Genomic DNA, 14,677 nt, shown 5'->3' with positions numbered 1-14,677 from the left:
ATCTTCTGTTATGTTATCTCAAACTTCTGTGGTGTAGATTACGCTTTATTGCAGAAAATTGGGTTTTCCATACATAATCTATACAAATTTTGTCAATTTTGAACATCGTGTAGCGTGAAAATAAGCCCGGTGACCCATTTGTTTTTAAAAAGCATGATATAAACTACATTTTGAAAAATTATTAAAAATATTTATGGATTATAATTTAGACACCCCATCTACCTTAAACACAGTAGTATAATGTTTGATTTTCTCAGCTTTATAGACATCTCGTTGAATTTCCCTTAGAGGTCGGTAGTTTTTGTTAATGTATTTTTGATTCCACAAAGGTGCTAATTCGTGACGTCGTATGGCGTATAAAATGTCGCATTTAGATGTGTGAACAACAATAGCATGTACATATGTTGATACAAGCAGATGGAGCCATGGTTAGAAGCCTTAATAATTACATTTTTGACAATAGTGATTGTATGTGTTATTCTTGTTTGCTTTTGTTGTCGATTGGTATGTCAAAAGTTGCCTGAGGAGAGAGGATTTAGTTATACTACCCCTTCCAGAACAGCAGGTAAGTTACACATTATAAATTAGGGGGTAAAACACTTTTTATGTAAAATATCAATATTTGATGTACATTATTTATGAAGAACAAAGTACTCTGTTGATAGTATGAACAATGTACATGCTCATTAACATTCAAAACCATCTTTAAAACATAAATACAGAAACATTTTGATGTGAATTCAATATTCGACCTTGACTGATGGTCATCAAAATGACAAGACATACATGATGTATAACCGGTTAATTACATGAGTTGGTTGCTAAATGTTCAAGACAAGAGGTTAATCATACTTCCGACATTTCCATGGATGATATATTAGTAGTCCATATGATACAACTTACTATGCATCTGAGGTTAATGCTAGCATACTTATATACTAGAACACAACCGCGAAATCGCGGGCATTCAGAGCGTAGTTTAAAGTATGTAAAGTGTTGTTTGAAGAATTTTGTGAAATATTGAATAACAGGAGAATTTCAGCAAAAGTATCATAAATCATAGGTTATTGGGGACAGGAAAATGTTTTTTTTTTAATCCCTCCTCCTTTATTTCCAAAATTCCCAATTTGTGGTTTTCTATCAATTTCAATATGAATATACATTTAGTATGTTATGAACATTTAAGTAAGGAGCCTGTAATTCAGTGGTTGTCGTTTGTTTATGTGTTACATATTTGTTTTTCGTTCATTTTTTGTACATAAATAAGGCCGCTAGTTTTCTCGTTTGAATTGTTTTACATTGTCATTTCGGTGCCTTTTAAAGCTGAGTATGCGGTATGGTCTTTGCTCGTTGTTGAAGGCCGTACGATGACCTATAGTTGTTAATTTCTGTGTCATTTTGGTCTCTTGTGGAGAGTTGTCAACATGGCAATCATACCACATCTTCTTTTTTTTGTAATCAATGAATTTTGAAAAAAGATTTAATGACTGGAGAATTTCAGAAAAGGTATCAAAAGTGCACATGAATAATTTTAGCGCTTATCTGTATCTATATATAAATAAAGTGTATTTACTTTCAATTCTAACTTAGTAAGTTTTCTAATCGATCCATGGTGGTCATTGATATAGTATACAGACCCTCTCTATTTAATAAACTCTGTGACCACCGTGGATAGTAAACTTGAAAATGATAGCAGATAAAATTCTGAAAATACACTTTATTCGTAGTATATGTATGTTCAAAGTATACAGAAAAACGCAAACCGGAAGTATAATCTGACTTAAAATTTTGTCCAATGACGGAACAATATCCGGATACCCTTTTTCTCGTTTTTCTCCCAAAATAACTCAATCTGAATAATCATGTGAATGGATGACAAATGCGACTATGCACTGTACCTATAGGACACAGAGGCGTGTTGATTAATTTATTGTGGAAAGAAGAGAAGCGACACCCAAAATGAGGTCTTCTCGTTTAATTGTATAGATAATATTTTAGGTACTGTTTTTGTAAAATTGTACTTCAGCAATGTTTTCATGTCTTTTAAAAGTTTAATCTATGCTTGTTTACATCTTATTAACTACTTACAGGTACATTGGTGACCGATACAAAGATTTAACAACACTGTGCTCTTGACCAATGAAATACCGTAACAAATATCCACCTTGACTCAAAATTGGAAGACATGGTTGTTGCATTTGTTCATTTCATCAGTTCAGACTGTTTACATCAATTGATTTAGTATGATGACTTAATATGATTTAAGATTCAATATTTGTTCCACTTATAAACACACAAACATAAATACTAACCATAAAAACATACAAACTGCAAGGATAATGTTATTAAATACAGACCAACATAGACTTTATTTTAAATTCTAGGAATTATTGGTGACGATATCATTTATTAAAAAGGTGCAATTTTCAAAATAAAGCATATCCATGGTTATTTTCAAAACAATTATACAATTCGACATGTTGCACTGAATATTACAAGTTTATCAACCTCAACCTTTTCAATGCATAGTCCATAGTTGCATATTCCAATGTTAATATAAAAAGCTCAATCCCATCAAACAAATAGATAATAACTGTCATGTACCTGACTTGGCTCTTCATTTACTACATTCTCGTTTCTAAACAAGATACAAGCTTATTATCTTAAATACTACAATACCGTTAAAAGCACATGTTGAACCAAAAAGGTAAACGGATCTCTTTAATCTGATGTAGAACTTTCTATTATTATTTGTTTATAAATCTATCAGCTAAACTAACGTTCAGCCTTAGTTGACTTTATATGACTATTATTTTAAGGCTTCTGTTGCTTTTTTTCACGTGTTCACGCACTCATACATTCTTGGCTTTTGAATATCTAGCTTATCATAGTTAGAAGATTGCTCTGGCTGTATATGATTGAATAAGTGTTGCTTTAATTTTATTTAATTTAGCGTAATTTTGATGATTGACCGTTATGGATAACCGTTTCACAGATGATATCGGATATTTTCCTTACGTAGTAACTACAATCCCCTTCCGTTTCATGAATGTGACCTACCGAATAAGACTGTTTACTGAGTTTGTAATAACATAAGCAACACGACGGGTTCCACATGTGGAGCAGGATCTGCTTACCCTTCCGGAGCACCTGAGATCAACCTCAGTTTTTGGTGGGTTTCGGTTGCTTAGTCTACTTTTCTATGTTGTGTCGTGTGTACTATTACTTGTATGTTTTTCTTTTTTATTTTTAGCCATGGCGTTGTCAGTTTATTTTTGATTTATGATTTGACTGTCCTTTTGATATCTTTCGCCTCTATTTTAATTTTTTACTTTGACCTAAAACAGAGGAAGATGTAACAATTTTTTTATAACATACTTGATGCAAAACATGTCATAATAAATCATGTCTATGCAATTATACTGGTGTCTAATTGGAGCTTGATGTATTTACAAAACCATAAACGAAAATTAAATGTGACTCACGGCAACAAATGACAACAACAGTTACCGGCTCCTTACACAGGCACATACAGAATATGACGGGATAAAACATGTTTTCTTGGGCTATACCGTCACTCTCACCTTTGACAGTGGTGAAACACTACATAAAATCAAACTATTAAAATCAGATGAAAGGCGCTTAAATGATCAGATCAATACATAGCACATAAAGCTCCTTATAGAAACACAAAAGACAGATAGTACAGGTCTTAGAGTACCTTAATTACTAAAAGGTAGTCACAAACCAATAACAACTAATAGAACATGCATGTGTCAAAGACTAAAATATTAACCGGTACACATCCTAAATACAATTCATTTAGTGTTAAGACGTCGTTTACAGTCAGAGAAGACCATATCTTAGTGCACTTCCAAAATATAGGTATCGAGAGATTATAGAACTGTGAACGTGTATAGTCTATAATCATACTTTTTAGCTATCGGTTTAAGTACACATTGTACCGTTGTAAAGTGCTCTTTACTTTGATATGGACTTCTGCCTCTCAAAACAAGCACAATTTCTCTTTCTCAAAGAATTAAAAAAGATGTGGTCATTATTTTTTACTGAAAAACTATTTTCTTTGTTAGGGTACAAGTGATAGCTTTTCGTTCAATGATATTTTTTTCTCAGAAGTTTGTTCATAAATATCTGACGTGCGTTTTATCTATTAGTATTCCATTCAAAAACGTTCAGCTCCGCACACTTCATTCCGAAGTATTGTAAGGTTATACATTTACGAATACAGAACTAGAGCTGTAAATAAGGCAGATAATCCATTCTCAGCAGAATAATCGGAACAATACAAAAGGTGACGTATAACAAACATCAAATCTTTAAATAAAAACCTAAATGAGAGTTATTTCATGTTCTTCAGAATGGTTAGCAGATAATGTCTCAAATGTGAAACACTGTAAAAATTGTCTCTCATGCGTTTCCCTCGGTGTTTGTTTGTTACCCGGGCTTGTTTTCTCTCAATTGATTTATGACTTTTGAACACCTGTTTACTATTGTTGCTTTATATACCATCTCAATAAATTAAAATGAATGTTCTTTATGTAGTTTTCCAGATTTGCTGAATATTGAAGAAAGGTATTGTTTATCATTTATTGTTTCAATTGATTTAGATGTCTTACCATTGCAATTCTCCTAAAATCTATTTCTACCCAAAGTTAATAATTTTAAGAATGGCTTTTTAACTGGATATGATATGTCGTAACTTCGTAGAGTATAAAAATAACACACATACCATTCTATTTGCTAAAAAAACAAGCATAGAAATCACATTTTGGCAGATAAGTCTTAAATTCTGTTTTTTTTTTTTTTTTTTTTTTTTTTTTTTGTAACAGCACTTTTAAATACTGGTAAATTTTAAATTCAACTTTTAATGATCGAAACGATATTATGGAGTGTTTTTTTTTTCCAAATGTATACTTCAAAGCGTCTACTAAGCGTTGTGAGTGTGCTCTTATGAAAATGTCGTAGGTGACTGATTTATGGTAAGATGATGACATGACATCTTGTATGAAAAAAAATCCAAAAGAAATGATATATAAGATGAGTAATGACCATTTTGGATGTGATACGCGAGTCGATGAAACAGCTAAAACGTGTGATATCGACTAAGTTATCTACTACGCCAGACATACGCTTCGTGTACATACGACTTGCCAAAAGAACTCCAATCAAATTGCCAAATCAACTGCAAGATTTTGACCATTTAAAACATAAAGTTCTGATAAATGTATCTAATATATATATATAAAAAAAGAATATGTGATATTATTGCCAATTATACAACTCTTCACAAGAGATAAAATGATACTGAAATTAACAACATACTATAGGTCACCATGCGGCCTTCTCGCATATGATATTGGATAAAGAATATATCAAGTTTATTCTAGTGAAAATAATAAACTCTTCGTGTTTTTGCAAACTTTCAATGCGTCGAATGCTTGCGTTTATATTATAATATAAAAAGATGTAGTATGCTTGTCTATGAGACAACTTTCCACAAGAGACCAAATGACACAGAAATTAATAACTATAGGTACTGTATACCCTTCAACAATGAGTTTAGCCTATACCTTATAGTCTACTATAAAAGGCCCGAAATTACAAATGAGAACCCATAGAAAAGAGAAAACTAACGGCCTAATTTATGTACAAAATAATGAACGAAAAACAAATATGTAAAACAATAACAAACAACTACTGAATTACAGGCTTCTTGCTTGAGACGTGCCCACTCAAAATGGGACTGTGAAACATGTTAGCGGATGTAAAACTCTCCTCTAACCTGCGAGAGTGGTGTAACAGTACATCAAAAGAACAAAGTATGAAAATAGTTGAAAAAGGCTAAACTCATTAGGTGGATACAAATAGAAATACCTCCAACAAAAACGCAGGGTGGAAATAGCCAGGAACTTATACATTTCAACAAAACTAAAAGACACTCAGTACAGATTAGAGAGTACTTACAGTTATTGCAGCTAGTTCTAAGCCAATAACAACTAATAAAAAAGTATGCATCTAAGGCCATTATTGTTTCGCGGTAAAAAAAACCTATGTCTTTACATTTTATTGACATATTTGGGTACTCTTTGTCGTAATGTTTTGGCTTTGGGTGGCCTTTTAACTTGATTTTTTTATTTGAGCGTCACCAATGAATAACAAAATTCTACACTTTGTATCTTTGAAAAAACAGATTTTCACCAGAACATGAAATACAATATTTTATCATAAGAGGATTGCTGACTGATGTGACGATCATCCTATTGTAGAATAAGTCATCCAGTTGAGGTTTCCACAAAATGCATATCAAAGACACTACTAGCAATTTAGATATGTATTTACATTATTATGTGTTAACAATACCTTTCAGTGCATTTTTTATTAAACACTGAGGTTCTTCAATGTAGTGTTTCTTGCATGTGTGTGAGCTGTATTTCTGTGACGAATGTAGTCATTTTAGCAATATCTATTTTAACATTATCACATAAGCGGGTGGTATTGCTAACCATAGAACCAGTTCATCCCATCGTTTGTTCTTATAATGTTGCCGTTTGTTTTCTTGCACTTAAGTCATCTTATAGTTAATGAGTTTCAATTGGATTGAGTTTGTAACCCGCATTTGTTTTCTCTTAATCTATTTATGACTGGTATACTACTGTTGCTTTTATTGATTACGAAACTAATAGATTTAATAAGAAACGACAACCTTCTGATAAATTGATAATTGATAACGGGAAGTCATTCAAATCAAATTTATTTGTTATAACTTTTTTTTTACTTTGTACAAACGACACAAAGCACATCGGCTTCATTGGTATACGGTGGACATCTTAAACTACCACATTTGGTTCGGAGAGCATAAAACAAAGCTCCATTGTCATTTCCATTCTGATTGTCCAACGGTTCTGCATTCCTGTCGACGCATGCGTAGTCTTTTTTTATAATGGCTCTTGTGCTCACTCATCAGATAACCATGATATGCTGAGGTCCAACCTTTATAACAAGTCTTTCGACCTAAAATATTCCAATAAGAATAATATAAGAGATAAGTATCAAAAACAAATAGGAGAAAAAACGTGGTCAGATCATGTGTTTAAGGTTTTTATGCGTGCAATTATTTTCATAACTAGATACAACCAATTGCAAATTTTATAAAATACATTAAAGAAATGCTAAAAGTTTATTCACCATTTTCCACATACGAACATGATTGTACCAAATCGGGAAATGACATCTGTTATCCATTCGTTTGATGTGTTTGATGTTTTGATTATGTCATTGATAGTTGACTTTCCGTTTGGATTTTTTTTTTTCGGAGTCCAGTGTTTTGTTATTTTACTTTTTTAGACAGTTCTATTGATGAGTACTTTGGAGATGAAACGCGTGTCTGGAGTACAACATTTCAATCCTGGTATCTTTAATTAAAGTTTATACATAAGAAATGATATAGACCTCCAAAGCTATATGACAAAAAGGATCAACTGGTTTAATAAGTTGAGTTTCTTGGAATATTTTCGCTTGATAATAGTAATATATAAGTCAGAGTTGCTTTGTTTTGTTTAATTATGATCACGTAAAAAACTAACCATTGTTTTTTTCGGGACCCTTATAATTTTATAGCGTGATGTGCAGTATTGGTCTTGTTCTTTATTGAAGGGTGTACAGTGAACTATATTTGCTTACTTCTACATCATTTATCTCATTGGTAATCATACCACATGATGATCATCTTCATATATTTATATCAATCAAATTGATTATAAATTCTTTCAAATTGGGCACTGTCTAATTTATTGACATACATGTACCTGGTATCATCATAACTGTTGATCTTCGTTTTTGATAACATACAGCACATGGTACTTCCTTGTCGGCCATGCTTTCTGACCAACCCGATGGCTTTATTGACGAACTAAGTTGATATTCACCTCCATATACCTGGTCGTTGGCATATGATTGATGCTGTCCATTCTCAGGATCATTTGGGAGACATAGATAGTTCACACCACCTCCTCTGTTGCCATTATAATTACCAGCAACTTGTCCTTAATAAAACATATATGTTTAAACGCAATATTAAATAGACAAATAAAGCTCTAACTCGATCATTGACAAACTCTACTTTAACATAGAAATGAATATATTAACATTTTTCTTATAAAATATTTTTATTTGTAACTTGAAGTGTTGAATGATTGCAGTTTAATCATCTTTTATCTCTATTTATAAAGATTTATGAGCAGTGCTTGGAATTTAAAAAAAAAAGCAAATATACAGGAACTCAGTTTCTTTCATCAAGTCTACAATATAGGTCACAGACCATGTGGTGATTCATTAAATAATTAAATATAAGAGCAACAATATACCAAATACGCATAAAAGAGGGACGAAAGATACCAAAGGGACAGTCAAACTCATAAATCTAAAACAAACTGACAACGCCATGGCTAAAAATGAAAAAGACAAACAGAAAAACAATAGTACACATGACACAACATAGAAAACTAAAGAATAAACAACACGAACCCCATATACCTGGTCGTTGGCATATGATTGATGCTGTCCATTCTCAGAATCATTTGGGAGACATAAATAACAGTGAACATAAGTGAACATTCTTTAATGATTGAAAGTGAAAAACATCTTAACAATCCTAGAAAGATTACAGTGTAATAGATTTATCTCAAAATAAGAAATATTATAAAATAAAATTAATGTTAAAATTAAGAATACAGCGTAACATTCACACTGATGAAAAAACATATATTTCGCTTAACAATAGCTCAGCATTATTACATAGACTGTCTTCCTCTTTCATATCAGAGTGTAACTGTCCATTCTATCATTATATATTAACAGTATTTTTCAATAAAAATACTTATATATATATGTAATAGGTCTTAACCATTTGTTGTTAATGAGTTTGTGTCAATACAAATATCTGCATTTGTATTTTTTAAGTAAAAACAAAATAAGTTACTCCATATAAGTAATTAGACATATTTTGCATTCAAAAGTACTTTAAGATTAAAAATGAACTAAATATTATTGCTCAATATTTTTTTGTTTTTTTGCTAATGCGAATCAAATATATTAGGATATAAGTTTCATTACCTGTATACACAATATTCGCTTCTTTTGGACAATTTTTCTTACCCCAACGCACGTATGTCACTCCTATGGAAAAGGAAAAATATAAACACATCAGTTATCTGTAAAAACTAACACATCAATTTTCGAAAAAAGACAATTTAATGTTGAACTCCAGCAAAATTAATTCAAAAAGGTAATTGTTCTTCGTATTCGTATGTGCGTTCAATATGTTGTGTTTGAATCTCTTCTGATGACCTAATTATTTGCACCAAAATTTACAATTTGTTTTTGGAAGCCACTGCAAATTTTTTTTGTTTTTTGTTTTTAAGGATATTTGCAATTGATAATTTGACTTTTTGATCAACAAAAAGTATATTCGTCGCCTAGAATTTGTTGCCAAACTGCCGTTTCGGTTTTATGTATTTCTGTTGTACCTCAAACTAAAAATCAAATCTCAAATATGTCAAGCTTGGGACAAAACATTATTACCTGTATCAGATGGTTTGCCTGCATGATTTGAATATTCTTCTTTCCTTGACGTATGCAGGTAATGTTTCATCATATCTATCATAGACTGGTCTGATGATGACAGGACATAGTCTTTACAATCATGGTTTTGGACAACTATAACAACAGTTGCTAGAACAATTGTCACTAATGGTGAATACATTTTAATTCTACAAGTGAATAAAATAACTATAAGGTTTTTATATTAAAATTTAAGTGCTCAGCAGGGCGCCGCTTGATACGACCGCAGAGGTCTGAACAGTTGTGGAAAGTATTGACACAACATTCAAGCTCTGTATTTGGATAGTGATTAGATAGTTGACACAGCATAGGTGTCTGACACAGCATGAATGTGGTCTACGAACTTAAAAAAAATCAATTGGACATTTACCTTTTATGGTCAAATATTCAAAATCTAAATACATGGTTAGATTCAGCATATCAAAGAACCCCATGTATTCAATTTTTGTTGAAATCAAACAAAGTTTAATTTTGGAACCCGACTTGGACCAACTAGAAAACTGGACACATAATCTAAAATCTCAGTAGATGTTCAGATTCAGCATATCAAAGAACCCCAAGAATTTAATTCTTGTTAAAATCAAACTAAGTTTAATTTTGGACCCTTTTGGTCGCTTATTCCTAAACTGTTGGGACCAAACCTCCGAAAATCAATCCAACCTTCCTTTTGTGGTCAAAAACCTTGTGTTTAAATTTCATTGATTTCTATTTACTTATACTAAAGTTATTTTCCGAAAACCAAAAAAAAAATGCTTATTTGAGCTCTTTTTTAACCCTTATTCCTAAACTTTTATGATCATAACCCCAAAATCAATCCCAACCTTCCTTTAGTGGTTATAAATCTTGTGTTAAAATTTTATTGATTTCTATGTACTTATAATAAAGTTATTATCCGGAAAGCATCTGTCTTCGGACGACGCGTACGACGACGAAGTGATACCAATATACAATAATTATTTTTTTTAATTTTTTGCGTAATATCACAAAAATACTGCAGTCCAAGAAAATTTCAAAACGGAAAGTCCCCTTATCAAAAGGCAAATTCAAATTCTCAAACAGATCAACGGAATGAATATAAATGTCATATTCCTTACCCAGTACAGGCTTTTCTTATGTAGAAAATGGTGGATTGATCCTGGTTTCAATTATAGCTATCTAAACCTATAACTTGTATGACAGTCGCATACAATTCCATTTTATTAAAACAAGACAAACAGACAGACAAACATTATAGGTTAAAATGTCAAAAATAGGGGTACAGCAGTCAACATTGTGTTATAATCTTTATCACAATAAAAACAACCAAATATGTAAATGAGAAGCACAAAAAGGCATATATCAAATTTAAACACCTCATTTATTGTTTTTTTATTATACGATTTTATGTATTAATGTTAAAACCACCCATAAAGATTTAAAATATTTTGAAGTACTGGAACTGAATCCTAACCCTGACAGACACATGGTTAGCTTAACATTTACTCTAATGTAGAATCGCTTGTTTGACGTACGTCAGTTGATAAGCAGGTAAACGTCACACAGGTAGATATAAAATAATTTTGTCTATAGTTTTATAGAACCTAGAGATGCAAGACATATGTCTTTTGTAAAATGAGTTTAGAAATATTTAATTCATTGATGCTTAAATATATATGTCGTAGCTTTACTGGTATTGTGCATTAGATCTACGACGACATATACATATACTCGTCTTTAGCAGACTGTCAAAAACCAAGATCATTTCTTGTTTTATAACTGTTCAAGGAATTTTAAATCTAGAGTATTTGAGATCATTCAACAAAAATGAAAGCGTCAGAAACTGTAACTTACCTTAGTTTGTATCTATAAAACGTCTATGACTGATATCTGCTTTTATTATTTTTCAACTTTAATTTCATTTCTATTTGTGGAAAACGAAAACGAGTAACTTGCGTGACAGTAAATTGATATCGTACGTTCATGTATATTTATTTCAACTATTTGGCAAACAGTCAAACAGCAGTTGTTGATGAATTTGATTTTTTCAGAATAACCCTACTGGTCACTTGCTTTCACTTATTGCCCTCTAGATTTCTATCTGTGTTGGTATGTGACTCTATGTTTCGCAATTACGATGAATGCGTACATATCCTTTTATATTACTTAGTAATACACAGACTTTAAATATTTTCTTTGTTATCCTTCACGAGAAGCGCTTAAGATCAAAGATATAAAAAAGAACTAAATATGTCAATCGTACTTACAAAAAATGTAGAACTTGTCTAGAGGGAGTCGGAAAATAATTTACATTTACATTTATAAATTCATCATCAACGAATTTCACAAAGCATAGTATAAATCACGTCAGTACTGATGCACTGACTTATGACCAGATGGTATTGGACTAGCAATCAAACATCATTTGTATCTACCCAGTGTTTTAAAAATATATAACACTTTATGATGTTTCAACTTCCAAATATCACTTCCTGATTTACCTTCGCAAAGAACGCACTTAAAGCCTTTTATTTAGCCATTTGTTAAAGGACTTTTAGTTTAAAGTTGATTTGTTTGAGCTCGGTATTTTTGCTGTTTTACTTTGTTTTTCAAACCTAAATACATATCTTGAAAGCCGAAAAATGTATATAAACTAACATGAATGGTGATTTTTTTTCTCTGTCCTCTTCTTAACTTCCCGGCGTTATTTATAGTGGAGTGATATAACAGAAAGTGTTTCAATGATTCAAATTATAAAAAAACAGACACACTCAATAGGGTTATTATTTAATCCCGCTGCAATTGTTTGCATCCGTCCTAAGTCAAGAATCTGATGTTCAGTGGTTCTCGTCTGTTTATGTGGTTCATAAGTGTATCTCGTTTCTCGTGTTTTATATAGATTAGACCATTGGTTTTCCCGCTTGAATGGTTTTACATTTGTATTTTTTGGGGCCATTTATAACTTGCTGTCCGGTTTCAGACTAGGTGCTGTGTTAAAGACCGTACTTTGACCTATAATGGTTTACTTCATGTAATTGTTTAGAAGTCGTTTTAAAAGCTTTAGAAAAACAACATTTTGCACCTTCAAATGATGTACCTCTAAAGTTGTTGACTTTGAAAACAGTTTTTCTTACTGCAATAACAACTTGCTGAAGGTGCAGTGATTTACAGAGTCATAGAATTTATCAAGAGTCAATGAAGATACAAGATAAGAGTATCACTTTTATTAGATATGGTTTATCAAACCAGGATAGACAAAATGATTTTGCTTTCACAATATGTCCTCATCGCAATTAACTTGGTGATTAAAAATTACATCCATAAGATGTACTCACCTACGTATTAGAATCATTTACTTTCAACTTTCAAATATTAGTCTTTAAAACAACTAAGTTGTCAATGAAGATACAAGATAAGGGTATCACTTTTATTAGATGATTTATCAAAACAGGATAGTCATTTTGGGGTTAAAAGTCATTTACCACATTTCAAAGATAGACCTTTGTTAGATCATAAAAGGTCCATTTCCGTATATTTAGACAGAAATAAAGTTATTAGACAGAAAAAGAGGGACGAAAGATACCAAAGGGACAGTCAAACTCATAAATCTAAAAAAAAAACTGACAACGCCATGGCTAAAAATGAAAAAGACAAACAAACAACTGCACACATGACACAACATAGAAAACTAAAGAATAAACAACACGAACCCCAACAAAAAACTAGGGGTGATCTCAGGTGCTCCGGAGGGGTAAGCAGATCCTGCTCCACATGTGGCACCCCTCGTGTTGTTTATGTGATAACAAATCCGGTAAATAGTCTAATTCGGTAGGTCACATTCATGAAAGGGAAGGGGATTATAGTTACGACGAAAGGAACATATCCGATATCATTTGTGAAACGGCTATTCCATAACGGTCAACCAACTCGTGATGGCGTCCATAAAATTTACAAAGGGATGATTTCAACTTCACCATTGGGAACTCTGAGCAACAACCCTCTATCAAGAAAATCATGATAGGAAATGCAAGCACGGGAATATCGTATCAATTGGGAGATATATACCTGTATGCAGGTGCTGCTGGAATGTTGCTACTTAGAAATGGAAAGTTCACAATTGGAAAGCTGAAATCATCTCTTTTGTCGTAAAGTTTTGTTTTCAACCGACCCTCATTGTCAATTTCTAGATTTAAGTCAAGATATGAGGCCGTCTTAACTGTATCTGTAGTATCCTTTATCTCTAGCTCGATTGGATAGAAGTGTTCCACATAGTAACCAAATTTTGAATTATTTAATGAAAGAACATCATCTATATAGCGGAAAGTAGAATTAAAGGATATTGCTAACTTCTTATCTTTCTTCCTAAGAAGTTTCTGCATGAAGTCAGCCTCATAGTAATAAAGAAACAAGTCGGCAAGTAGAGGAGCACAGTTTGTTTCCATTGGAATGCCGACAGTCTGTTGAAAAACACGTCTTCCGAACGTAACAAATATGTTGTCAATGAAGAAATCAAGCATCTTGATAATATTAGTTTCAGAGAATTTTTTGTTTGAATCAGAGTGATCCTTTACAAAGTAGGATTTATCCCTCCCTAAGACAAGATACTTGTATCTACGTTGGCCATTCTCTTTTTATGAAGCAAAGCAATACCAACTCTTTCAATTTGTCTCTTTGTTTGGAATGTGGAACACTTGTGTAAAGAGTAGAAAAGTCAAATGTTTTAATACTCTTACAAGATGAAAGAGAGTTAGATTGTATGTACTCTAAAAGATCTTTGGATAAGAAGTGACAGACAAAAGTCAAACTTTGTATTGCTATGAAAGAACCTCGCAAACCAGTAGGTACAGTTACAATTGCTAGTTGCATTGTTTAAACAATAAAATAATCATATTCAGATGAAAATTTAAAAGTTAATGCCCATTTCAATCGTGCAATTGCTCCAAGTTGGGCATTATACAAAGAGGCATCCACTCAATGTATTTTGGATGCTGCAGATTGGTCATCTGAATTGGTTAAGTTTAATTTGAGGGATTTAGATACCCACAAATTCTTATATGTTTTA

The 14,677-nt window shown here is 32.0% G+C and overlaps 1 protein-coding gene and 1 long non-coding RNA gene across 2 annotated transcripts; one reads left to right on the top strand and one right to left on the bottom strand.

Annotated features, from left to right (window-relative positions):
- Window positions 1-409: 409 nt before the first annotated feature.
- Window positions 410-2,513, top strand: LOC143084422 (uncharacterized). Its single transcript, XR_012981067.1, has 2 exons — window positions 410-565; window positions 2,091-2,513. It is a non-coding gene; the product is annotated as an uncharacterized LOC143084422 (long non-coding RNA).
- A 4,246-nt stretch (window positions 2,514-6,759) lies between these two features.
- On the bottom strand, window positions 6,760-9,783 carry LOC143084420 (uncharacterized). The gene is made up of 4 exons (XM_076260793.1): window positions 9,601-9,783; window positions 9,133-9,195; window positions 7,827-8,063; window positions 6,760-7,032 (listed from the first exon to the last, which is right to left on the bottom strand). The coding sequence occupies exons 1-4, from the start codon at window positions 9,779-9,781 to the stop codon at window positions 6,896-6,898; spliced, it is 618 nt and encodes a 205-aa protein (XP_076116908.1). The 5' UTR covers window positions 9,782-9,783; the 3' UTR covers window positions 6,760-6,895.
- Window positions 9,784-14,677: the final 4,894 nt, after the last annotated feature.

Source organism: Mytilus galloprovincialis, chromosome 7 (assembly GCF_965363235.1).
Source record: "Mytilus galloprovincialis chromosome 7, xbMytGall1.hap1.1, whole genome shotgun sequence".
NCBI classification, from domain to species: Eukaryota; Metazoa; Mollusca; class Bivalvia; order Mytilida; family Mytilidae; genus Mytilus; species Mytilus galloprovincialis.
The sequence above is the reverse complement of the archived record's forward strand: the minus strand, read 5'-3'. Positions and strand labels throughout refer to the sequence as shown.